The sequence below is a fragment of the Dendropsophus ebraccatus genome, chromosome 8 (assembly GCF_027789765.1).
Source record: "Dendropsophus ebraccatus isolate aDenEbr1 chromosome 8, aDenEbr1.pat, whole genome shotgun sequence".
Taxonomy (NCBI): Eukaryota; Metazoa; Chordata; class Amphibia; order Anura; family Hylidae; genus Dendropsophus; species Dendropsophus ebraccatus.
In genome coordinates this window covers 127,396,070-127,421,842 of record NC_091461.1, presented here as the reverse complement: position 1 = coordinate 127,421,842, position 25,773 = coordinate 127,396,070, and the positions used below count along the sequence as shown (strand labels likewise).

General features: G+C 46.8%; 1 protein-coding gene across 5 annotated transcripts; it reads left to right on the top strand.

The window, feature by feature from the left end:
- On the top strand, window positions 1-25,329 carry LOC138799939 (oocyte zinc finger protein XlCOF22-like). Of its 5 annotated transcripts, none has more exons than XM_069981726.1 (7): window positions 2-164; window positions 3,416-3,539; window positions 3,680-3,826; window positions 14,867-14,966; window positions 16,113-16,183; window positions 17,664-17,781; window positions 24,264-25,329. In XM_069981726.1, exons 2-7 carry the CDS (start codon window positions 3,462-3,464, stop codon window positions 25,298-25,300), a joined length of 1,551 nt encoding a protein of 516 aa, XP_069837827.1. In that variant the 5' UTR covers window positions 2-164; window positions 3,416-3,461; the 3' UTR covers window positions 25,301-25,329. The 5 variants fall into 5 exon arrangements, with proteins under 5 accessions (XP_069837830.1, XP_069837827.1, XP_069837829.1 ...); XM_069981728.1 differs by having other exon boundaries at window positions 3,413-3,539; window positions 17,670-17,781; XM_069981727.1 differs by having other exon boundaries at window positions 3,413-3,539; window positions 24,267-25,329.
- The last annotated feature ends 444 nt before the right edge of the window (window positions 25,330-25,773 follow it).

Below are 25,773 nucleotides of genomic sequence, written 5' to 3'. Positions count from 1 at the left end.
GACGACAAATGATGCTACAAGAGAAAGGATCACTTCCGGGGTAACTGGATGGAGGACCATAGAGAAGAAAGAAGTGTCCGCTACACTAGGAGGATCATAGATGCGGTTTTGTTTGTATAGACGCATTAGTGATTGGTATAGAGGGCGGCTTATGGGTTGCAGAGGTAAATACACTCACACATCCTAATTATTCTTTTCTATGGGAACACGTGTGGAGGCTGCACAGTTATGGGGACACATAGGGAGGCTGCACAGTTATGGGGACACACAGGGAGGCTGCACAGTTATGGGGACACACAGGGAGGCTGCACAGTTATGGGGACACATAGGGAGGCTGCACAGTTATGGGGACACATAGGGAGGCTGCACAGTTATGGGGACACACAGGGAGGCTGCACAGTTATGGGGACACACAGGGAGGCTGCACAGTTATGGGGACACATAGGGAGGCTGCACAGTTATGGGGACACATAGGGAGGCTGCACAGTTATGGGGACACACAGGGAGGCTGCACAGTTATGGGGACACATAGGGAGGCTGCACAGTTATGAGGACACATAGGGAGGCTGCACAGTTATGGGGACACATAGGGAGGCTGCACAGTTATGGGGACACATAGGGAGGCTGCACAGTTATGGGGACACATAGGGAGGCTGCACAGTTATGGGGACACGTGTGGAGGCTGCACAGTTATGGGGACACATAGGGAGGCTGCACAGTTATGGGGATACGTGTGGAGGCTGCACAGTTATGGGGACACATAGGAAAGCTGCACAGTTATGGGGACACATAGGGAGGCTGCACAGTTATGGGGACACATAGGGAGGCTGCACAGTTATGGGGACACATAGGGAGGCTGCACAGTTATGGGGACACATAGGGAGGATGCACAGTTATGGGGACAGGTGTGGAGGCTGCACAGTTATGGGGACACATAGGGAGGATGCACAGTTATGGGGACAGGTGTGAAGACTGCACAGTTATGGGGACACATAGGGAGGCTGCACAGTTATGGGGACACATAGGGAGGCTGCACAGTTATGGGGACACATAGGGAGGCTGCACAGTTATGGGGACACATAGGGAGGCTGCACAGTTATGGGGGCAGGTGTGGAGGCTGCACAGTTATGGGGACACATAGGGAGGATGCACAGTTATGGGGACACATAGGGAGGCTGCACAGTTATGGGGACACATAGGGAGGCTGCACAGTTATGGGGACACATAGGGAGGCTGCACAGTTATGGGGACACACAGGGAGGCTGCACAGTTATGGGGACACACAGGGAGGCTGCACAGTTATGGGGACACATAGGGAGGCTGCACAGTTATGGGGACACATAGGGAGGCTGCACAGTTATGGGGACACATAGGGAGGCTGCACAGTTATGGGGACACATAGGGAGGATGCACAGTTATGGGGACACATAGGGAGGCTGCACAGTTATGGGGACACATAGGGAGGCTGCACAGTTATGGGGACACATAGGGAGGCTGCACAGTTATGGGGACACATAGGGAGGCTGCACAGTTATGGGGACACATAGGGAGGCTGCACAGTTATGGGGACACATAGGGAGGCTGCACAGTTATGGGGACACATAGGGAGGCTGCACAGTTATGGGGGCAGGTGTGGAGGCTGCACAGTTATGGGGACACATAGGGAGGTTGCACAGTTATGGGGACATATAGGGAGGCTGCACAGTTAAGGGGACACATAGGGAGGATGCACAGTTATGGGGACACATAGGGAGGCTGCACAGTTATGGGAACACATAGGGAGGCTGCACAGTTATGGGGACACGTGTGGAGGCTGCACAGTTATGGGGACACATAGGGAGGCTGCACAGTTATGGGGACGCATAGGGAGGCTGCACAGTTATGGGGACAGGTGTGGAGGCTGCACAGTTATGGGGACAGGTGTGGAGGCTGCACAGTTATGGGGACACACAGGGAGGCTGCACAGTTATGGGGACACATAGGGAGGCTGCACAGTTATGGGGACACATAGGGAGGCTGCACAGTTATGGGGACACATAGGGAGGCTGCACAGTTATGGGGACACATAGGGAGGATGCACAGTTATGGGGACACATAGGGAGGCTGCACAGTTATGGGGACGCATAGGGAGGCTGCACAGTTATGAGGACAGGTGTAGAGGCTGCACAGTTATGGGGACACATAGGGAGGCTGCACAGTTATGGGGACACATAGGGAGGCTGCACAGTTATGGGGACACATAGGGAGACTGCACAGTTATGGGGACAGGTGTGGAGGCTGCACAGTTATGGGGACAGGTGTGGGGGCTGCACAGTTATGGGGACACATAGGGAGGCTGCACAGTTATGGGGACACATAGGGAGACTGCACAGTTATGGGGACACATAGGGAGACTGCACAGTTATGGGGACAGGTGTGGAGACTGCACAGTTATAGGGACACATAGGGAGGCTGCACAGTTATGGGGACACACAGGGAGGCTGCACAGTTATGGGGACACATAGGGAGGATGCACAGTTATGGGGACACATAGGGAGGCTGCACAGTTATGGGGACACATAGGGAGGCTGCACAGTTATGGCGACACACAGGGAGGCTGCACAGTTATGGGGACACACAGGGAGGCTGCACAGTTATGGGGACACATAGGGAGGATGCACAGTTATGGGGACACATAGGGAGGATGCACAGTTATGGGGACACATAGGGAGGCTGCACAGTTATGGGGACACATAGGGAGGTTGCACAGTTATGGGGACATATAGGGAGGCTGCACAGTTATGGGGACACATAGGGAGGCTGCACAGTTATGGGGACACATAGGGAGGCTGCGCAGTTATGGGGACACATAGGGAGGCTGCACAGTTATGGGGACACATAGGGAGGCTGCACAGTTATGGGGACACATAGGGAGGCTGCACAGTTATGGGGACACATAGGGAGGCTGCACAGTTATGGGGACACATAGGGAGACTGCACAGTTATGGGGACAGGTGTGGGGGCTGCACGGTTATGGGGACACATAGGGAGGCTGCACAGTTATGAGGACAGGTGTGGAGGCTGCACAGTTATGGGGACACATAGGGAGGCTGCACAGTTATGGGGACACATAGGGAGGCTGCACAGTTATGGGGACGCATAGGGAGGCTGCACAGTTATGGGGACGCATAGGGAGGCTGCACAGTTATGGGGACGCATAGGGAGGCTGCACAGTTATGGGGACGCATAGGGAGGCTGCACAGTTATGGGGACGCATAGGGAGGCTGCACAGTTATGGGGACGCATAGGGAGGCTGCACAGTTATGGGGACCCGTGTGTAGTAGCCCCACCCCCGCCCGTCGTTCTCTGTGTATAGGGACCCCCTCTGTGTATCTTGAGGTTCGCACATTCAGGAGTCCTTTATCTCTTGTAGCAGAGGGTCCTCCTGGCTGAAGTGTTACTCTCCTGACTGCTCCTCCAGGATGGGCAAGAACAGAGAAGACATGGCTGACAGGATACTGAACCTGACCCTGGAGATCATCTGCCTGCTTACCGGAGAGGTGAGGGATTCTGGGTATCTTTTATGACATCGCTATGTGTGTGTGTAAATATATATAAATGTGTGTATGTGGGATAGTGACCTGAGAGGTGGGAGCCTGGGAAGGTCCTGAGCGTCCTCCTTGTCTCTATCAATATCTAGGACTACACAGTAGCGAAGAAGACGTCAGGAGACTGTGTGACCCCCATCAGCCGCCCCTGTGTGTCAGGACGATGGTGCCACACCCCAAGTGTACAGGAGAGGATCCTACATCTCACCTACAAGATGATTGAGCTGCTGACTGAAGAGGTGAATGCTGGGAACTCATATAGGATATAAAGGATGGGGGGGGGGGGGCTGAATGCCAGAATGGGGGGCCTGTATAGCAGGTCAAGCATGTGTGATGTCTGAAGGTTTGAGATACAATATTCTCCTATTCATCACCTCTATACACTGATGTGTGTGTGTGCAGGGGGGTAGCTAATGTGTCTTGGGCCCTGGTGCAAGAGGTCAACTTGGGCCCCCCTTTCTCAATGCTATTGGTAGATATATATCTGAACTGTACTGAGACCAATATTGCCAATATTACCAGTACACAAGGGGAAATATTACCGCCACACCACAACCATCACCACCATATTGTTACTGACCAAATCCAGTATACTAAGACCAATAAAACACAGTACCGGATAACAAGTAACAAATAATTCCACCACATACTGACTAACACCAGCACATACTAACTAACACCCCGCTGCTACTGACTAATACCACCATATACTGACTAACACCACCGCTGCAACTGAATAAAATCCTCTGTACATAGACCAATATCACTTCATACAGTCATATAGAGGTGGACGCACTGTACACCAGCTGTATACACCATATACATTACAGTGCAGTTATATCAAGTGACTCACAGGGGGCGTCTTCTCTGATCCGAGTTCTTCCCTTTTCATCTTCTCCATCTGTCCTGGGCCGTTATGAGAACTTCTCCGAACCACGAATCCACAGAATCTGCCAGACAGACATATTAGGCTCCTCACTCCTCACCATCCTCATCTCTCTACAAACTGCACATCTGTATTGGCCCCTTTACACCCTCATTTATTAGGTAGCCCTGACACTGTGTGATCCCCCTTATAGTACATGCCCCCCTATTGTATACACCCCCCGTGTAGTCCACCTTATAGATGGCCCCCCAATGTTTAACCCTTATAGATGGCCCCCTGTGTTGTCCCCCATATAGATGCCCCCCATTTTATCCCCCTTACAGATGCCCCCCATGTTGTCCTCTCCTCCTGCCCCTCCATCACCATACTACTACCCCTTTCATCCTCCTTCCCTTCCATCATCATACTACTACCCCTTTTATCCTCCTGCCCCTCCATCATCATACCACTACACCCCCCATCATCCTCTTGTTCCTTCATCATCATACCACTACACCCCTCATCATCCTCTTGTTCCTTCATCAACATACCAATACACCCCTCATCATCCTCTTGTTCCATCATCATCATACCACTACACCCCCCATCATCCTCTTGTTCCATCATCATACCACTACACCCCCCATCATCCTCTTGTTCCATCATCATACCACTACAAACCTCATCATCCTCTTGTTCCATCATCATACCACTACACCCCTCATTGTCCTCTTGTTCCATCATCATACCACTACACCCCTCATTGTCCTCTTGTTCCTCCATCATCATACCACTACACCCCCATCATCCTCTTGTTCCATCATCATCATACCACTACAACCCTCATCATCCTCTTGTTCTTTCATCATCATACCACAACTCCCCTCATCATCCTCCTGTTCCATCATCATTATACCACTTCACCCCTCATCATCCTCTTGTTCCTTCATCATCATACCATTACACCCCTCATCATCCTCTTGTTCCTTCATCATCATACCACATTCACCACCTCTATACACTGATATATATACCAATTTGTAGGAAAAGGTGGCACGCAAAAAGATGTGAATAAAAAGTGGTTTGGTTTATGCAACAAGCTTGACAAAGATCTCATTAAGAAGATTGAAACGTTGCATGTTGGGTGAATAAACCAAACCACTTTTTATTCACATCCTTTGGAGTGCCGCCTTTTCCTACAGCTTGCTATAGGGACCTGGGTCTGGGACGATAGATAGATAGATTAGATAGATTGATAGATCAGTGTACAGAGGTGAATTTAGGAATAATAGAAGCCCTTTGGTCCCAGATCCAGGTCCCAATAGCAATATAGCAAGCTGTAAGAAAATGCGACACTCCAAAGGATGTGAATAAAAAGTGGTTTGGTTTATTCACCCAACATGCAACGTTTCAATCTTCTTAATGAGATCTTTGTCAAGCTTGTTGCATAAACCAAAACACTTTTTATTCACATCTTTTGGTGTGCCGCCTTTTCCTATAGTTTGGTATATATAACAGTGTATAGAGGTGGTGAATAGGAGAATATTGTGTGTATATATATCAATGTATAGAGGTGACAAATAGGAGAATATTAATTATATACACACATTCATACAGTGGTACCTTGGATCACGAGCATAATTTGTTCTGGGACCGAGCTTGTAATCCAAATCAACTCTTAAAACAAAGCAAAACTTCCCATAAGAAATCAAAGAAATACACAAAATTGGTTCCACACCCCAAAAATAATGATTTTTTATTCTGAATAACATGTAAAACAAATGAAACAAACATTTAGAAATAGCTGAATATGTGATGTTAGAAGTTACTATACAGTATGGCAATAAGCATGTGGAGTATAATGTACAGTAAGTGCATAAATCTGAAAAACAGCTGCTGTTTGTGGATACAGGATGGAACCGCAGATCACCATAATGGTGAGGATGGGAAACACAAGGGCTGACAGACTGCAGGGAGCATAAAGGAATGAGCAGGGTGTAGAGTGAGCACAGTTTAGCAGCACTCTGTCTGGCGAGAGGGGTTACAGCTATAAAGAGATTACCTCCACGGTCCTGTCCCCTAATGCAAGCCCCAGCCTGAAGTGGATCTGCTATGATTTGGAAGGTGAGGGAGACTTCCTGGGTCAGAATACAGCATGCTGTAGATCACCCTGTGCAGGCCATGCCCCTCCCAACTCCGGCTCCTACCCAGTACAGGGAGCTCCTAAACCAAAGCAATGCTCTTAAACCAAGTTACAATTTTGAAAAACTGTGAGCTCTTAAACCAAAACGCTCTTAATCCAAGTTTCTCTTAAACCAAGGTACCACTGTGCATATATATATCTATTATTCTATTCACCTGCATGCAAGATGCATGCAAGTGGGGACAAAGGCAGTAAATAGGAGGAGATGGGCTGCCTCCTAGGCTCTTTCTGTGCTTGGGAACACCCTCTGGGCACTTGAGCCTCATTTGCATACTAATGATTACCTCTAGCACTAAACTAACAATGATCACAGGACTCTGCACTATAATTTGTTCTAAAGCCACTTTCATTTCATCTTTTAAATAGATGCACAAACTGTCTGTGGTTAGAGCAATAGGATAGCCTACCCACTATCCAGATACACTATATCCACACCCTCCTCCTCCCCTAGGCAGATACACTATATCCACCCCATCCCCTGTATCCAGATACACTATATCCACACCCTCCTCCTATCCAGGCTATTACTCACCTCTTCATGAAAACATATTATGTTGTTTGACAACTTCTGTCCATTGTAAAACCCTGCTGGTTATTACTTATATGCTATATGTATAGTAGGCCAGTTCAGTACATTAGATGTGTTAGCAGCACTGGCCCCGCCCACCTCAGCTCCATCATCCCTTTTGTATAAACAGAGCTGAGTGTGGATGTGAGGATTTCCCATGTGTCATCTGTATCACCTGGCAGCCACTCCTCTAGCTTTGGGAACCCTACTCTAGGCCTCCGGCGCCCTTGCTCTGGTCCCGTCCACCCTCCCCACTGCTCATGCTAGGGCCACCACTTTCCCTGGGCACCACTGCTTTTTCCTGCCGCAGGGAACAGATTCTCTAGCCTGGGCTAGATGGGTGCCTGCAGGCTGGAGGAGCTGTTTCCTGCGGTGGGGAGAAGCGGCGGCTGACGTTTGAGCATTAGGGAGAGGATGGCTGGCACAGGTGGCCCAGGATAGGGTTCCTGGAGCTAGGGCAGGCTGAAGGAGCTGTTTCCCGTGGCAGCATCTGCCAGCTGAGTAGTGGGGAGGGCTTCTGGCAGCCTGGAGAGGAGTCCTCGCAGCTGGTGTAGCTCCCAGCACTCTGTCCTGTTTGAACTTTGTGCAGGCCAGTTTGAGTTCTAACAGCAAGCCCTGCTCTCTCTGCAGCTCCACTGTAGGAAAGCAAGGATTCCTGCCATTATGATGGGAATTCCAGCTCCTGTAATCTACTTGTCTGAACACCTTAATAACTATCAGCACTTATTTCCCCTGATTTTGTTCAGATACCGAAGGGTTTGAACACCGAGGTATTACTATATTGTATATGTCACAAAATTGTTTATAATGTCACTGTATTGTGTATAGAAAATGTAGTAGAGAGGACCCGACACACTGCAAATTTATTATGGTGCAAAAGACATCTGGTACAACAAGGACGCGTTTTGGCCAAGCATGGCCTTCATCAGTTTGGGTAGTACCGAAGGTACTACCTAAGGCCGTCCTTGGCTGAAACAAGTTGTTGTACCCAGGGCTGTGGAGTCGGAGTCGTAGAGTCGGAGCTAGTACCGACTCCAACTCCAGCTTTAAAAAAAATCTTAAAAAAAATGTAGAATTGAATTTTACAAGTTTTGCTCATGAATATATATTATGAGCAACATTGTAATAGGACACTGGCCCTAGTACATAAAGGTGGTCGGGGAATATATCAGTAATAGGACACTGGCCCGAGTACATAAAGGTGGTCGGGGAATATATCAGTAATAGGACACTGGCCCTATTACATAAGGGTGGTCGGGGAATATATCAGTAATAGGACACTGGCCCTAGTACATAAAGGTGGTCGGGTAATATATAAGTAATAGGACACTGGCCCTATTACATAAGGGTGGTCATGGAAAAGTGGTCGGTCACTATTTGGCAGTTTGTTTCTGAGCTGGAAGAGTCCATTGTGTGTGTGTGTGGGGGGGGGGGATCTGTGCTGTTCTCTTCCTGGATGCTGGATGACTGTATATTAGCAGCAGTGTAATATGAAGATTTCCTGTGTAATATAGAGGAGGAGGAAAAGACTTAAGTAGTGTAGCAGTAACCTCTATCCTCAATGTGGTGTTTTCTCTCTGGGAGATGTTTCCCCAGAACCCAGGGCTCAAGCTCCCCCATTTTGCCCGCACAGCTCTGGGAGTCGGGTCGTGACATCACCATGTTATCCAGGAAGTGAAGCCTTGATGCAGTAGTAAGTGCAGGGAAAAAAGCACTGTATTAGCATTTCCTGTAATAAGTGTATATCAGTGATTTGTAGAACTTTTGGGGGGCAATACAATACTTTAATAAAAAATTTCACCGGACTTCTCCTTTAAGTTCTGCCAGCCATTCCGTCATGAAGGGACACACCGAGGTCTTCCAATGCCTAGGAATGACCAGACTTGCAGCTGTCAAGAAGTGTCTCAAAAGGCCCTTTTTAATCGAGGAAATGGAGCCCGGAAAAAGGTTTAGTAAGGCACATTATGGAGTTTTAGCAATCTGCCTCCCGGAATACACCTCATGCTCATGAAACACTCGATCCCAAAAGGATTTAATCACAGGGCATGCCCACTAGATATGCAAGATACTCCCGTATGAAGACTCACACCTCCAGCAGGCTCCAGAATCTGACTGATACATACGCTGAATATCTGCAGGGCACCTATACCACCTCAATAGGATTTTGTAGTTCTTTTCTTTTGTGTGCGAGACCATGGAAAGACCATGTGTAAGAGTACAGATCTTCTGGACCTGTTCCTCTGAAAAAGTCATGGAGCAATCGGCTTCCCACTTACTAAAGAAATTGGCACGGCCCGCATTACTGAGTGATTGGAGCGACTGATAAAGTCCAGAGAGAGTCCGTGGCCCCGACGCTTCCGAAAGAACCCAGGTATCAAAATCAGAAAGTGACTTGGGGAGAGCCACTCTGGACACAAGAGCCTGAAAAAAGGACTGGAGTTGACTGTATTCCAGCCAGGAAATTGGAACATCAGGGTGAGTGGACCTAAGGGTCCATTTACACAGATTATCTGCCAAAGATCTGAAGCCAAAGCTAGGAATGGATTTTAAAAGAGGAGAAATCTCAGTCTTTCCTTTATGACCTGTTCCCTGTTTAAAATCTGTTTCTGAATTTGGCTTTAAATCTTTGGCAGATAATCTGTCAGATAATCTTTCTGTGTAAATGGACCCTAGGTGACTCCAAAGTGGGCAAAACCCCTTCAGTAAACACCTGATTCAGACGCACTCCCGAAGAGCTGTCCCACACCAAAAAGGTTCGTCTCGACATTCCAGGCTGGAACCCAGGATTCCCAAACAGCGGAGACATCAAGCCAGGTTGAGAGGAGATGCCATGTTTATTCACCCATTTATCCCAGATGCAAAAGACATGAGGGGCCAGAAAAGGCCAAGAGGTTGGATTGCCCCGATTGCTTGGAGGAAGCCACGGAGCCATGAGAAGATCCGTAGGGGCAAGCGACCTCTCCACCACAACCCACAGCTTTGCCCGGTCAGCATACGACCAATCCAGCAGACAAGTGAGAATTGCTGCCTCATGGTACAACTGGAGGTCAGGGACACCCACGCCACCCAGATGTTTCGGTTTAGATAAAGTTCCACGCCCTACTCTCGGACGCGATGCTGACCACAGGAAGCGTGTAAAAGCGCACTGAAGTGTTTTAAAAAAGGAAGCAGACACATGAATGGGAACAGTCTGAAACAAATACAAGAACCGAGGGAGAATTCCATTTTGAGTACAGCCATGCGGCCAAACCACGACAAATATTTTGAGTGGTAGGCAGATAGCATCGACAATATCTTAGTCTGCAATTGGGCATAGTTTAGAGAGAAAAGAAGATGGAGCTGGGAAGGGATTTGAACTCTGAGGTACGTAATGCATTCCTCCCTCCACTTAAAAGCAAGGCCATGCCGGAGGCCATCAAGAGTGCAAGAAGAGAGAGATACGTTAAGCGCCTCAGTTTTGGAGAAATTTGCTTGAAAATTACTCAGCTTACCAAATCTATCAAATTCAGAAAGGATAGTGGGGAGGGACACCTGAGGTGACGTCACGTATATCAGCAGATCGTCTGCATATAAGGCCAATTTATGGTGATCCTGCCCAATGACAAGGCCCCTCACGTCAGGATTATGTCTCAAAGCAATAGCAAGATCAGAACATACAAAAGGTTTGACAGAGGGCAACCTTGCCTCGTACCATTCCTGATGCAGAAGCCCTCCGACAGAGTGCCATTGGCTCGAACTCTAGCACTGGCGTTTGCGTAAAGAGCCATAACTCGATCTATAAAAGAGTGGCCAGCAGCGATGTGTGCCAAAGAGGAACAAAGGAACCGCCAGTGCACCCTGTCGAAGGCCTTTTCAGTATCAACGGAGAGAAGGCAGAAAGTGGTTTTCGTTCTCTGGGCGTGGCCTATCAAAGTGATCGTGTGTAGGATATTGTCCTGAGCTTCACGGCCAGAGACGAATCCCACCTAAACCTAAGGATCACTGTTCCCAATCGATTAGCAAGATGCTTAGAATAAAGCTTGATGTTACAGTTGAGCAATGAGATGGGGCGGTAGCTCCCACAAACTAAAGGATCTTTGTTCAGCTTTGGCAGGATCACCACGTGAGCAGCCAGGGATTGGCGGGGGAAGGGACAGGAGGGCGAAATACTCTTAAAGGCCTTGAGCATCAAATGTGCCAATGTGGATTTAAAGGCCTTATAAAATGGAGTGGTAAACCCGTCTGGCCCGGGACTCTTCCCATTTTTGAGAGCAGAAAGAGCCACCTCAATTTCCACAGCAGAGTTCAGCAGCTCTATCTCATCAGAATCAAGCGTGGGTAAAGCAGTCTCTTGGACGTAATCCCGAATTCTGGCCTCTAAAGCAGGGCTGGGCATATCTGAGTAGGCTCCTCGGATATTATACAGGTCCTTATAAGAGGCCCCAAAAGGGTTTGCTATAGCCCGTGGATGGTGAAACAAATCTCCACTCGGAAGGCGCAGAGATGGGATATATGTGGAAGAGGTGTGTGGATGAAGATATCTAGCCAAAGCTCTACCACAGTTATTGGCATGTTTGTATAAATAACTGCGAAACCTCTCCTGCCTCCGATCCGCAGTCAGAGAAATTAGATCTTTAATTCGCTCCCTCAAGGACGAAATCTGGACCCATAAACCTGAAGTAGATGTTTTATGTGATCTAACTGCGGTATTCAATTCCTCGCATAGTGATTTAAGCTTAGCACCTCTTTCCCTCTTTAGCCGTGCCCCCTGCTGAATGAAAATGTCCCTAATAATGCAGTTAAGGGCCTCCCATTGTAGAGGAGGAGATGTCTAGTCTGACTCATGTGTGGCTATTGTCCTCTCGACCTTGGCTTTACATGCCACATCCTTCAACACTTCAACAGAGTCTGATTGAGAAGCCAGGTCCATTCACGCCACTTCCCACCCGGCACAGCAATAGACAGATATATGGGAGCATGCTCCGACCACACTGCCGTTCCTATCGAGGCAGAAAGAAGAGTTAGTTGTGAAACAAAAAAATATGTCGAGTCTGCTGTGTGAGTTGTGAGCAGGGTCTATCAACGGGATGGAGAATCCTCCAAACATCAACCAGACGATGAAGGTGGAGTGCCTTAAGCGCCTGAGTCCTAGATGACTGAGGAACCACTGATCGCCCTGTGGATGTATCTAAGGGGAGATCTAAAGCCAAATTAAAATCCCCTCCCAAAACAAACACCCCTTCTAAAAAAATGGTCCACTTCCAAAAAGATATCCCTTAGACAAACCATTGGTTAGCATTGGGGAGGTAAACATTATCTATGGTGTACTTAGTATTGGCTTTTAAAACTTTTAGGAACACAAATCTACCCTCGGGACTTACTAGTGTGTCCAAGACCTGATGTTGCAGGGACTTGTGAATAGCCATTGAGACACCTCTTGACTTCGAGCCCGGAAAGGAGCTGTGTAACCAATATGGATAATGAGAACACATTATCGGGTTATGATTAGTCTGAAAATGCGTCTCTTGGAGGAGCAGAACATACACGCGTTACCTGTGCATGGAATAGGTGATATGAGAATGCTTCGAAGGTTCCTTGAGCCCTCCAGGATTCAGAGATGCAAGTTTCAGAGATAGTAGGGCCATTGCCCGCCACCAAAACCTCAGACTGAGAACAGAAGACAAAAAAAGAAAACCACAACAGAAAGAAAGCAGTACATGGAAAAGAAAGAGAAAAAGAAAAGTGCTATAGAGAAAGGAGAGCCAACAGACTGCCTCCCACACCTGCAAGAGAACTAACTTCTTGCAGAAAAGTACTCCCGTCAAATCGGGAACAACGCCAAAGGTGTCAACCTAGGTGGGGACCTGTCTAACAATGGGAAGACCGAACCCCCGCCTAGGGGAAACATAAATGCAGTGCAAAAACATAACCATCCAGTGAAACATTGAAAAATAGCCATATGCATAACATAACAGACTAACAGGCAAGAACCAAACTACCCATCAATGACCACCCCCGGAGCCCCATAAGGGTAATCCAGGCTAAAGGTCCCCTCCAGAAGAACGAACAAGAAACAAAGACAAACACAAAGCCATAACAAAACAGAACAACAAAGAATATAAGGCACATCCACATGGCTATATGGACAAGAGAGGGAAGAAGCCCCTCTCTCCACTTAAGTGTTAACAAGAGAGTCAATGCATGGTATGTTGGCATCTTTAACGGGCAGCCGCAGCAGCCTCAGAAGCGGAGCCGGAACCCGGCCAAATCACGAAGCTCATGGCGTCGACCATTCCTGCGCACAATCAGATGAAATGGGAAACCCCACACAATAGGTATTTCCTTCTCTCTAAAAAGTTCCAACAGAGGTTTCAGGGCTTTCCGCTGGAGTAAAGTGTTGCGGGAAAAATCTTGGAGAAAAGTCAAGGAAAGATTCTCATAGATGACAGAGTCCATGTTGTGGACAGCACGCATGATTTCCTCCTTGACTTTGTAGTGGTGCAGGCAGCAAATGACATCGCGTGGTCTAGCAGGGTCTTGGCTAAACGGTCCCAAAGTCCTATGCGCCCAATCAATTTTCTTGTCGTCCGAGAGAGGGCGATTCAAAATATTGCTGAAGATATCCTGAAGTGCCAGAACCGGATCAGAAGATTTTACAGCTTCAGGCAACCCCTTCACCCTTATGTTGTTGCGTCTACTACGATTTTCAGCATCATCCTGCAAGCGATATAGGTGTTGGATATGTTGATCATGCACGTCACATTTAGCTTGTAAATCAGAGACCTGAGAGGAGAGGGAGTCAGAGACCAGGTCATCTACCTTAGTGTCCAAGTCCTGTACAGACGCCTTAATAGAAGAAATCTCGTTTATAAGAATTTTCCAGGCGCTCAATAAATTTCTCCATTTCATGCATGGTTGGTAATTGTTTGACATAGTAGGGAGTAGTAGTGTAGGGCTCTGACTCAACACCAGCTGTCCGGGCGAGGAACGGGTCCGATGCTGCGGACTGTAATGGCAGCGGTGCCGCGGCAGTCTGTGAGGGAGCGGACAGTCCGCCGGGATCGCTCGGAGCAAGAGTGGAGCCCACGGGGGTCCCAGTATCTGCAGCACCACAAGCTGGAGCCTCAGAGGAAGATGGTGGCCGCACGGTAGAGGAGGACTGGCGGGAGGCAAGGAGGGAGAAGAAGCTATCCAGGCTGGCTTGTTGGGCTCCGGAACGGAGTAATCTCGTCTGTGGGGTGAGCTCTTTAGTTTTCTTGCTCATAGAGCCGTCTAGGATAGGTGAGGGAGGATGAAATGCCAGAAAGTTTCCCCTAATGGCAGGAGCTCCAGAAAGATGCGCCCTCACACTGCCATTGTCAGGACATGCCACTCTGTCACTGTTCTTTATGTATCTTTGTATTCCTCCATATCTTTTATGGGTTTCTTCTCCATCCATCTCCTAAATTGTGCTTTTTTTTTTCCTTCGATCCAGGTGGCGGTAAATCCATTCGATCAAAGTCTTTTAGGGGTTATACTATTATTGACCAACACAAATAGTTAGAATTGTGAGCTTTGGGGATTCAGAATATACAAATGTGAAAGTTATTTCCCAGCACATTGATTTTTCTGGATAACACGGTACTATACTATTACTATTTTTTCTTGTCCGTAAATGAAAACAGGGGGAAGACCGGATTGCTATTAAGATTGAGGCTTTATCAGGAAATGAAGAGACATATGTGGGGTGTATGGAGAAGGGCGTCCCTTCAGATAGAAATCCAGGTAATGAATACAGCACAGTCACTTATTCTTCATGTTCTTGGGCCAGATTATGAGCAGGGCTTATTAGCTGTGCCACCACAAGGCACAATCAGTCATGTACCCACTGTTAGCCACACATCACCTATATACCTATATACACAGGGCCATGTAGTTGCTACAGCAATGCACACATCACCTTTATACCCAGGGCCATGTTTATGCTATGAATGGGCCGCACAAAACATCTGATCAGGCATCAGCTAATCACTGGCCCTTTAACATGGGAACACTTATTTGCCCAATGATTGGCCTATATATTAGAGAGCTAATAGTGTGTGTACATATGGGGAATTACTCAGCATAGATCCTGACAAGGCCCTGACATGTAGCACTGTTTGGAGTGTAACCTTGTAGTATTGGGATAGCAATGTATGGAGTGTAGCCTTTTTGTGGTATTGGGATAGCACTATATGAAGTGTAACCTTATTATGGTATTGAGAAAAGACAATAGAGAAAGCGCTATGTACAGACACTTCAAGTGTGAGTAATGGACACACCAGGTCAGAGCGTGCTCACCTAATTGGATTGTGTACAAGCACCAAAAGAAAGCATGAAAACCATATAGGAGCTACTGCCATCATTGAAGATCCAGTGCGGAGGGAAAAATAGACTGCATATAGCGCTGCTCCATGTTAAAAAAACAAACTTATAAATTTGTTTTTTTCCTTGGGTTATTGTATATTGGACCTTGTTTCATCATTCTTTTCACAACATTTTGGGGGAAGCTTGAAGTTAATTTCTGCACAGATTTCTCTTGGGGGGACATGTACCAAAGGAAAGTGGCAGCTTTACTTCTTTCCAATGGCGTATGCCTTCCGAATACCCCACTCGTCTGATGTGCAGGAAGGGGTGACACTGTTAGGTCATAGGCATAAACCAGACAAAAAAGAACACCTGCCCCATATCAGGTGCACATTTTTGCGCTATTCCTGTGCCAAGCGTAGGTCCCCCTGGATTACTAAGAGGTGCAGAGAACTGTCATTTGATGTTTATCATTACTCCTGTACAAGCATGACTGAGAATCACCAGCATAGTATATGACCAGCAACTTGGGATGTCCTGATTATTGCGTAGAATGTATTTAATCAGTGTGATTCTCTTCTACAGATGGACCCAGTAACAAAACTACACCAGACAGATGTTCTACTCCCCAAGGGAGCATCATTCAGAATTGCCAGGTATTTTTTTTTTTTAACAAACAATCATTGAAATGTGTAAACGAGCAGTGAAACACTAGGATGTGTAGAGGAGCAGTGAAACACTAGGATGTGTAGAGGAGCAGTGAATCACTAGGATGTGTAGAGGAGCAGTGAATCACTAGGATGTGTAGAGGAGCAGTGAATCACTAGGATGAAGAGACAGTCGGTGCAGTTGGGTTGCGGTGTCGGGCCGGCGGTGTGGGGCGCGACACAAGCTGGAGAGAGGGGAGCGGAGGCTAGATGTTGGGTGAGCAGGCTGCAAGGGTGCGGTGTCGGCGGCCTCCAGCTGCTTAACAGCGCCGCCACTGACCTGCCCACGCCCCTTCCGCTGAGCGTCCTGCTCGCCTCTCGGCCAGACATGGAGCTCCCCCGTCTCTGGAGAAGGTGATCACATTGCTGTGGGTCATGGAGCTGTACAGCGGGACTGGGGGGGGTTAGTGCAGACCCTCGATCCCTCTGTACAGCTCCAGGACCCTCAGCGACGTGATCACCTTCTCCTGTAGTCCCTGCGGCCTCCTCCAGAGACCGGGGAGCTCCATGCCTGGCCGGGAGGAGAACGTGTGTGCGGAGGTGAGAGGAGGAGGAGGAGCTGTATGTGCCCTCCTGCTCCAATTACCCCCAGCTGCCCCAGTCCCCCTCAGCGCCACCCCAGTCCCCCTCGGCGCCACCCCAGTCCCCCTTGGCGCCACCCCAGTCCCCCCCTCGGCGCCACCCCAGTCCCCCCCTCGGCGCCACCCCAGTCCCCCCCTCGGCGTCTTCCCAGTCCCCCCCTCGGCGTCTTCCCAGTCCCCCCCTCGGCGTCTTCCCAGTCCCCCCCTCGGCGTCTTCCCAGTCCCCCCCCGTTCTTATCAGTGGAAGTGAGTTGCAATACCACACACAAACTGAGGACAGGGGTGGTGCTGTTTCTGGAACAAAGCAACTATGGTTCTCTAATCTTGCATAACCCCTTTAAATTTTACATGGCCATATTTGTGAAAAGTAGAAAGCCTTTTACACTGCTCTCAATTCCTATTCTCTATGAGTAATGTAGTAGAATATTCCCTTTATTATTTGGAAAGCAGTGTCGTCTGCTGAGGTTCCCCATGGCTAACTTAATCGGTTGGGGGCCCACTCAAACTTGCTCGCCCCCCTAGACTGAACCCCTAGCTACGCCCCTGCCACACCCCCTTGGTTAGTGGTTGGCTGGAGACTTGCCCATTAAACAGTCAGAGGCCGCTGTTTGTTTCCAGCTCAGCTGCTGATTGGCTGATGGACATGGAATACTGCCTGGGGCACAGAGCTTGGATCTCATGGGTGCACTATGTTTGGGATCATCACAATACATATGTCATGATGCAGGAACTAGGGTTGCTGAGATGTAAATTTAGATAGTTGTGAAGAAGGGGATGAAGTTATGTATGATTTTGTTTGCACTTTTTTGTCTTCTAATTATTATTATTCTTATTCAACAAATTTACAGAATCAGGCAAAACGTCTGACTAATATTAAAGCTGAAGATCTATCTGTAGAAGATGCTTTGTATCTAAAGGGTTATCAGCAGTGTAAGGTGGAGGAAGTTCCTGTAGATATCAGCCCAGGTGAGTTACCTGTGACCAAAGACATGTGGCATATTTACTATTGCATCATATATTCTGGATGTGTGACATCACTCACCAAAAAATGCCAAGAATTCTGATGCTGTTTAAGCCAACTAATAGTGTAAACTTAGACTAAACAGTCTAAAGATACACTAAATTTAACAAACAGCATTATACAATTTGATGGATTTGGCACATTACAGAGATACTGTGAGGGCCTAAAGGGATATGCGCCCAAAAACTAAAACATAAGAGACGAGGTGATAGGAGGGAAGGGGCTCAGCTTACTGGAGGATTATAATCACTAACCCAGCCCATTGAAGAGACGGAGGACGTGTGATTCATCTCACAGAAGGTGGGGACCAGGATGAAGGAGCCAGACGAGGAGGACGCCGTTTAGCTCATTTCTTGCATCCAGAGGGGGTGAGTCTGCAGATCACATAAATCCTTGCTCTGACCATATGTGAAGCTATATGTGGGCCATTACAGATTTTTGGGTGGAATAACTTTTTGTTGTTAAGACAATAATAATAATGTGTATATATCAATAATATATACTAAATGTATAGATTTTTTTTTAATCTACCATTGAGTGACCAAAAAGGGGCAACACTGGTCCCTGCAGTTCCTGATCCCCTACAGCAGTGATAGCAGAGCAGGCAGTGTCTTCCATTTTTGCTGTGTTTACGCCATTCATCCTATGGTAAAAGAAAACTGACATGTTATACATGTTCCTTGAGTTTTTATGATTACAACAACATGTAACCTATATAACTTTTATTTTATCTGACGGCTTTTAAAAAATTAAAACATTAAAAAAAAAAAACAACAACTAAATGTGTTTTAAATTGCTCTGTTACCACCCTTAACACTTTAATATTTTTTTGGTCTATGGGGCTGTGTGAGGTGTCATTTTTTGTGCCATGACCTGTACTTTCTAGCTGTACTGTAACTTATTATTAAAATTATTCTGGATTTGATGCAGCCAAAATCTAAACTTTTGCGAGGAATGTGATAATTTAATAGTTCGGGCTATTACGCACGTGGCGATACCAAATGTTTGTTTGTTTTCATTTATAAAAAGGGGGGTGACTGAACCCCTAGACTACCAATGATGTAACGACGAACCACCGTGGAGGTGCAGTCCCTGCTTCCCATCCGGCCGGGGGTCTGCTCTGTAATGGCGCTGATCCCGGCTCGATAATCTATTGCTCTTGGCTGCAGCCGAGAGTAATAGAACACTGATCTCATTGATCTATGTAGTAAGATGTTACCTTGGTTTAAGAGTAACTTGGATTGAGAGCGTTTTGCAAGAAGAGCTCATAGTTTTTCAAAATTGTAACTTGGTTTAAGAGCATTGCTTTGGTTTAAGAGCTTCCTGTACTGGGTGTGAGGGGGAGTGGGGGAGGGGCAGGGTCTGCATAGTGGGGTCTACAGCCCTGTACTTTGACCCAGGAAGTCTCCCTCACCTTCCAAATCATAGCAGATCCTCTTCAGGCTGGGGCCTACACCCGGGGACAGGACTGTGGAGGGAATCTCTTCATAGCTGTAACCCCTCTCTCCCCGGACAGAGAGTGCTGCATGTATGTGTCCACATCTGTCCTGCTCATTCCTTCATGCTCCCTGCAGTCTCTGTCAGCCCTAGTGTTTCCCATCCTCTCCATTGATGTTACAATGTGCTTGTACTTACACTCAGCCATTCACACTGCTGTATAGAAAAGTTTCTGTCACTGTCCTCTTGCACAGCTCTGTGATTCTCACTCCCTGATTGGTCCATGCTGGTCACAAACCCCTTCATTGCTGTCATGTGACCACACAGACCTCTGACAGCAGCCCTTCTTCTCTATTCTAGCCTATTGTACTACGCTACTGCATTATGGGGATCTGCAGTTCCATCCTGTATCTACAAACTGCTGCTGTGTTATCAGGGTTATGCAGTTACTATACATTATACACCACATGCTGATTGATATACTGTACAGTAACTTATATATCACATATCCAGCTGCTGTGTTATCAGGGTTATACAGTTACTATACATTATATACCACATGCTGATTGCTATACTGTACAGTAACTTATATATCACATATCCAGCTGCTGTGTTATCAGGGTTATACAGTTACTATACATTATACACCACATGCTGCTATACTGTACAGTAACTTATATATCACATATCCAGCTGCTGTGTTATCAGGGTTATACAGTCACTATACATTATACACCACATGCTGATTGCTATACTGTACAGTACCTTATGTCACAGATATAGCTGTTTTTGAATGTTTGTTACATTTGTATTATATGTTGTTCAGAATTAAAAAAATCATAATTTTTGGGGTGTGAAACCAATTTTCTGCATTTCAATGCTTTCTTATGGGAAAATTTGCTTTGATATAAGAGTGATTTGAATTAGAAGCGCGGTCCCGGAACGTATTATACTCGTAATTCAAGGCACCACTGTATATTTATTCTGCATAGATCTCAATGAGAGATCAATGAAGTTATACTAGAAGTCCCCCAGGTGGACTTCTCGTAAATGTGTAATAAAAAAAATAAAAAATTTTATTAATAAAAAAAAATCCTCTCCCCCCTAATAAAAATCTGAATCGCCCCCTTTTCCCATTTTATAAATAAAAATAAATAAATTAATAAACATATGTATGATAACTATTAAATTATATTCCTGATCTCGCACAGTAAAATTCCAAAGTTCAAAAGTGTGCATTTTTAGTTGCATCAAATCCAGAAAAATTGTGATAAAAAGTGATCAAAAAGTTGCATGTACACAAACAAGGCACCAATAGAAAGTACAGATCATGGCGCAAAAAATGACACCTCATACAGCCCCATAGAGCAAAAAATGCAACAATGAAGCCTTTTGAATGCAACATGGCCCCTCGAAATCCATTCCATCCAAATCCAGCCTTCAAAAACGAAATGGCGCTCCTTCCCTTCGGAGGCTTAACCTGCACCCGCATGGCGCTTTATGTCCACATGTGGGGTATTTCCGTACTCAGGGGAAATTGCTCTACACATTTATTGTTTTTTTTTATCTTTTAGCCCCTTGTGAAAATGAAAAAAATCATGACAAGATTAATGATTTAGAGTAAAAATTTTACAAAAATTACACTGAATGTTGGTCTAGCCTTGATTTTTTCCATTTCCACAAGGGGTTAAAAAAGAAAATGAACACAAAACGTGTAGGGTAGTTTCCCCTGAGTACGAAAATACCCCATATGTGGGCATAATGTGCCATATGGGCACAGGGCAAGCCACCAAAGGGACAGAGCGCCATTTAGAGGCTGGAACTGGAGGATGGAGGCCATGTCGCAATTACAAAGCTCCTGTGCTGCCAGGTCAGTAGAAACCCCCGACAAGTGACCCCATTCTGGAAACTACACCCCATAAGGAATCTAACAAGGGGTGCAGTGAGGATATGGACCCCACTGGTGACAGTCACTTACGTAGAACATGTGCCGAGAAAATAAAAAATACAATTTTTTTCATTTTCACGTCCCAAATGTGGCCGTCACCAGGGGGCCATATCCCAGCTGCCCCCCTTCTTAGATTCCTTATGGGGTGTAGTTTCCAGAATGGGGTCACTTGTGGGGGGTTTCTACTGTCCCGGCCGCACAGAGGCTTTGTAATTGCATCATGGCATCCTCTAAAGGGAATGGCGGCCATACCTATTTAGCTGGGGAAAAGGGACAATTCTAATTTATTTGGGGGTATTAGGCCAATTATTAGTTTATAAGGATGAAAATGACAGGTGTCCATCAAACTCAACCTGTGTTGATCCAGAGGAAGGCAAAAAACCCTCGTAAGGCAGACGACAGTAGCCTCATCACAGGGGAAAAATTCCTTCCCGACTCCATAATGGCGATCAGAATAGTCCCTGGATCAACGTGACCCCTGAAATAGGAATAAGGGACAGAATTTAGATAATGTAGAACCCCAATGACGTGTGGTGCGCCTTGGAGCGATCCAGTATGCAGAGGCCGGGGGATCAGGACAGGTGTCACACTGGTAAATGGTGTCCTTCCTGATCCCCCTGTTACGCCACACTCTGCACTTCTTCTGGGGTCTCCCTTTCTCCAGTGTGGGGGACGTCACCTGGAAAATGTTGTCCTGGTGCGATAGGGGGTCCTTCATATCCAGAAGCGCTGGGGCCGCTCCATGGCTGCTAAATATTAGGGCTCTATTACTGCTTCTGATATGTTCGGATCGTGCCGCAAGCTACAGTAGCTCAGGCAGCGAGGGACCAGAAGAGGGGGTGCTGGTATAAAAGTTATCCCTGTACAGGTGGTGACCTTTATCCAGCAGTGGGAAGATCAGTTCCCGGACGATCTTTCCACTTGTTCCGAGGATGGGGGGGCATTTGGGGGCTGCATTCGGGTGTCCCTTCCTACATACACTCTAAGGGTACGTGCACACTGCGGAATCGCGACAGATAACCCTTCGTGCATTCCGCAGTTGGCACCCGCCGGCGGAGTGATGCAGGCGCACGTCTCCACACGTGTCATAGACTCCATTCTATGCACGGGCGGATTCCGCTCTCCGTCCAACGTATTCATTCTTTGGATGGACGACGGAATCCGCCCGTGCATAGAATGGAGTATATGACACGGGTAGAGACATGCGCCCGCATCAGTCCGCCGGCGGGTGCCAGCTGCGGAATGCACAAAGGGTTATCCTTCTCCATTCCGCAGTGTGCACGTACCCTAAATCTGTAAGTGTACCCTGAGGTACGCTCACACAGTTTGTAGAATTTCACGCCATACCGTCATCTCTTATTGGGACGGTACTGGCGGAAAAGACGTGTCTGGGGGGCAGCGTACGCTACGCTACCCCCAGAAATGTCACTGGATGATGAGGATGAATGGAGGAAAGAAGGACCCCCCATTCATCCTCACTGGCTGTTTCAGTGTCGGAGGCAATAATTACGTATGCGTCTGACGCCGAAAACACCCTGGGGGCCATCTTTATATGGGGATTGGTATATGGGGTATGTAGTGGTGTAGTCTCAAACTTTATTCAATGTAGTGTGGTGTAATGTAGTGTTTTTTTACGTGTTTTTTTACAGTAAGTATAAAAAAAAAACCTACGCCAACAAAGGAGTTGCTGATAAATGCCGCACTTATGTGCGGCACTTATCAGCGGACCGTGGCAGTAGGATATAGAAAAAAAACACCCTACGCCAAAAAGGAGGAGTTGCTGATTAGCAGCGCACTTTCGTGCGATGCTGATCAACACTCAGCGGCGATAGGGTGCGGAAAATAGAGAAAAAAAAATTTGGAAAAAAAAAAAAAACTTTTTCTACATTCTGAACATCCCTGTAGCTGCTGATAAGTGTATTACACATATCAGCCGCTAGAGGGCAGCAGAGCGCAAAATCCGGAAAATGACGAGGCTGGAGCCGAAAATAGCGACGGGGAAGACGACGGGGACCGCCGGAAAGATCCGAAGACGTGCCGGAAAGACGGAGGACGCCGCGAACCCGGAAGACGCCGATCAGGACCCCGGGACAGGTGAGTAATGTACAAATACCTGCTCTGGACCCCTCCGCTACCTAGCTGAGGGGTCCAGGGCAGGTATTTATTATTTTGTGGGACTCTGATCGCCGTGCCACCGGCCCGATCGCTGTGAACGGCCGGCCGTTCACGGCGATCGGGCCGGTGGCACGGTGACCACCATTACTTTTTACAGTAATGGCGGTCGGTGCTGTCCGAGGACGGCACCGACCGCCATTTTTTTCTGGGTCATCGAGTCACCGATGACCCGGAAAGGTTCCGATCGCCTCTATTGATCAGCCTATAGCGGCGATCGTTAACCACCCCCCGTGCCGAGAAGCTATGATGGCCTGCTATGATTTATAGCAGGCCATCTTCCCCGATCGCTGTGTGCGAACACGCAGTGATCGGGGAAACATCGGGCGTAAATTTACGCCCTGATGCGCCAAGTACCAGGGCGCGAGGGCGTAAGTTTACGCCCAATGTCGTTAAGGGGTTAAGGGCCTTTTACACATGGAAATTAATGCCCCATAGAGAAGACCCGGTGATTAGCAATCAGTCAAAATTCTTGTTGTTCGGCCACATATTTCCCTGTGCAAACAGAGGGTATGGTGCTGAGAGTGATATAAGTGACAGGCCATCCAGCGATTGTCACTGCACCATGTATACTAAGCCACTAGATCAGCACTTGGACTGGGCATGGGTATACTGAGCCACTAGATGGACTGGACATGGGTGTGGCAGAGGAGCTCCATAATTGCACCATTTTGGTGAAATTAAGTTTTTAGGCATATAGATACATGTGCTAATAACTCCCATCAGAACAGTAGTGCTAATCATTACCTCTTTACTAGTGATATGTGACATGTGAAGTTGAAGGGTTTTTCCTGTTTACTACGGTATAATAAAATATTATTTATTTAATTTTTTTTATAAGTAAATATTCTAGTCGTTTTTCTCCCCCAGCAGATGACTACTCCCAGGCTTTAGAAGGACAGATTGTTTTACTTCCTGATTTTGAAGCCGAGGATTCTGATAACAACGCGGATAACCCTGAGGAACACCCTATTACATCCAGTATATCAGCATTTCTTCAGAGCCAAGAACTTTTATCTGCTTCTTGTAATCACAGGGAACCATATCATAGCCTATCACAGATGGTTAATGAAGATGCAGGTTACAGCAGAAGTAAAATATTTCCCTGTTCTGTATGTGGGAAACTGTTTAAGAAGAACTCGAGTCTTTCTATGCACATGAGAATTCACAGTGATGAGCGTCCATTTTCATGTTTAGAATGCGGAAAATGCTTCACTCAGAACTCAATTCTTGTTGAACATCAAAGAATTCACACAGGGGAGAAGCCCTTTTCATGTTCAGAATGTGGGAAATATTTTGCCCAAAGATCAGCTCTTGTAAAGCATGAGAGAAGTCACACAGGGGAGAAGCCATTTGCATGTTTGGATTGTTGGAAGTGTTTTACGCGTAAGGATCATCTTGAGAGACATCAAAGAATTCACAGAGATGAGAGACCGTTTTCCTGTTCTGAATGTGGTAAAAGTTTTACTCGTATTTCGGTTCTTGTTGCGCATCAGAGAATTCACACTGGTGAAAAGCCATATTCATGTTCAGAATGTGGGAAGTGCTTTACCTATAAGTCTGTTCTTATTGAACATGAGAAAATCCACACAGGAGAGAAGCCATTTTCATGTTCAGAATGTGGAAAAAGTTTTGCTCAAAAATCAACTCTTGTCGCACATCAGAGAATTCACACGGGGGAGAAGCCTTTTTCATGTTCACAATGTGGAAAATGTTTCACTCTAAAATCAGGTCTCGTTAGACATCAAAGAACTCATACTGAGGAGAAACCATTTTCATGTTCAGAATGTGGGAAATGTTTTAATATGAAATCAGATGACATCATACATCATAGAACTTACACAGGGGAAAATTCTCTTAAAGAGCAGCGAGTGAAATGCTATCTTTGTATGTTCTTGCCTAAATAAAACAATATAATAAAGATATTTTGGAAGTATGTTAAAGTAATTTCTTCTTCTACCCGTGTGTCCAGATGGGAGACCCTGACCTCCATACTGCACCAGTAGAGATTGTCACTAGCTTGCTTGACTGCCTCTGCAGTCTCCCGTCCTTTTATATCGGTAAGATGAAACGTAGACCTAGACCTGTGATAGGAGGAACCTTTTGATTTGTATGAGAGAAATATAATGGCACTGCTCAGCCAAAGAATAATACTTATTAGATATTAATTTGTTGTTTTGTTCCCCCTGAAATAACCTCCTAGGGATGAGCAAATTTACAGTAGGAACAAAGCAAAGCTGAGAAGATGGATCCTGTCCTGGGAAACTTCTCCCAGTTTCCCAGGATTGGGAGGAGTGGTGCGGACGACACTTCAAAGCCGTGCAGCCTGATGAGCAGAATACAGATAGGAATGAAGTGCTTCGCTTCGTTCCTACTGTAA

Excerpts from the sequence above, each read along its gene's own strand:
- LOC138799939 (XM_069981726.1), top strand. The coding sequence starts at position 3,462 with ATGGGCAAGAACAGAGAAGACATGGCTGACAGGATACTGAACCTGACC. Across the intron at positions 3,827-14,866 it reads TTGAGCTGCTGACTGAAGAG|GGGGAAGACCGGATTGCTAT; the intron begins GTGAATGCTGGG and ends AAATGAAAACAG. Across the intron at positions 14,967-16,112 it reads CCCTTCAGATAGAAATCCAG|ATGGACCCAGTAACAAAACT; the intron begins GTAATGAATACA and ends TCTCTTCTACAG.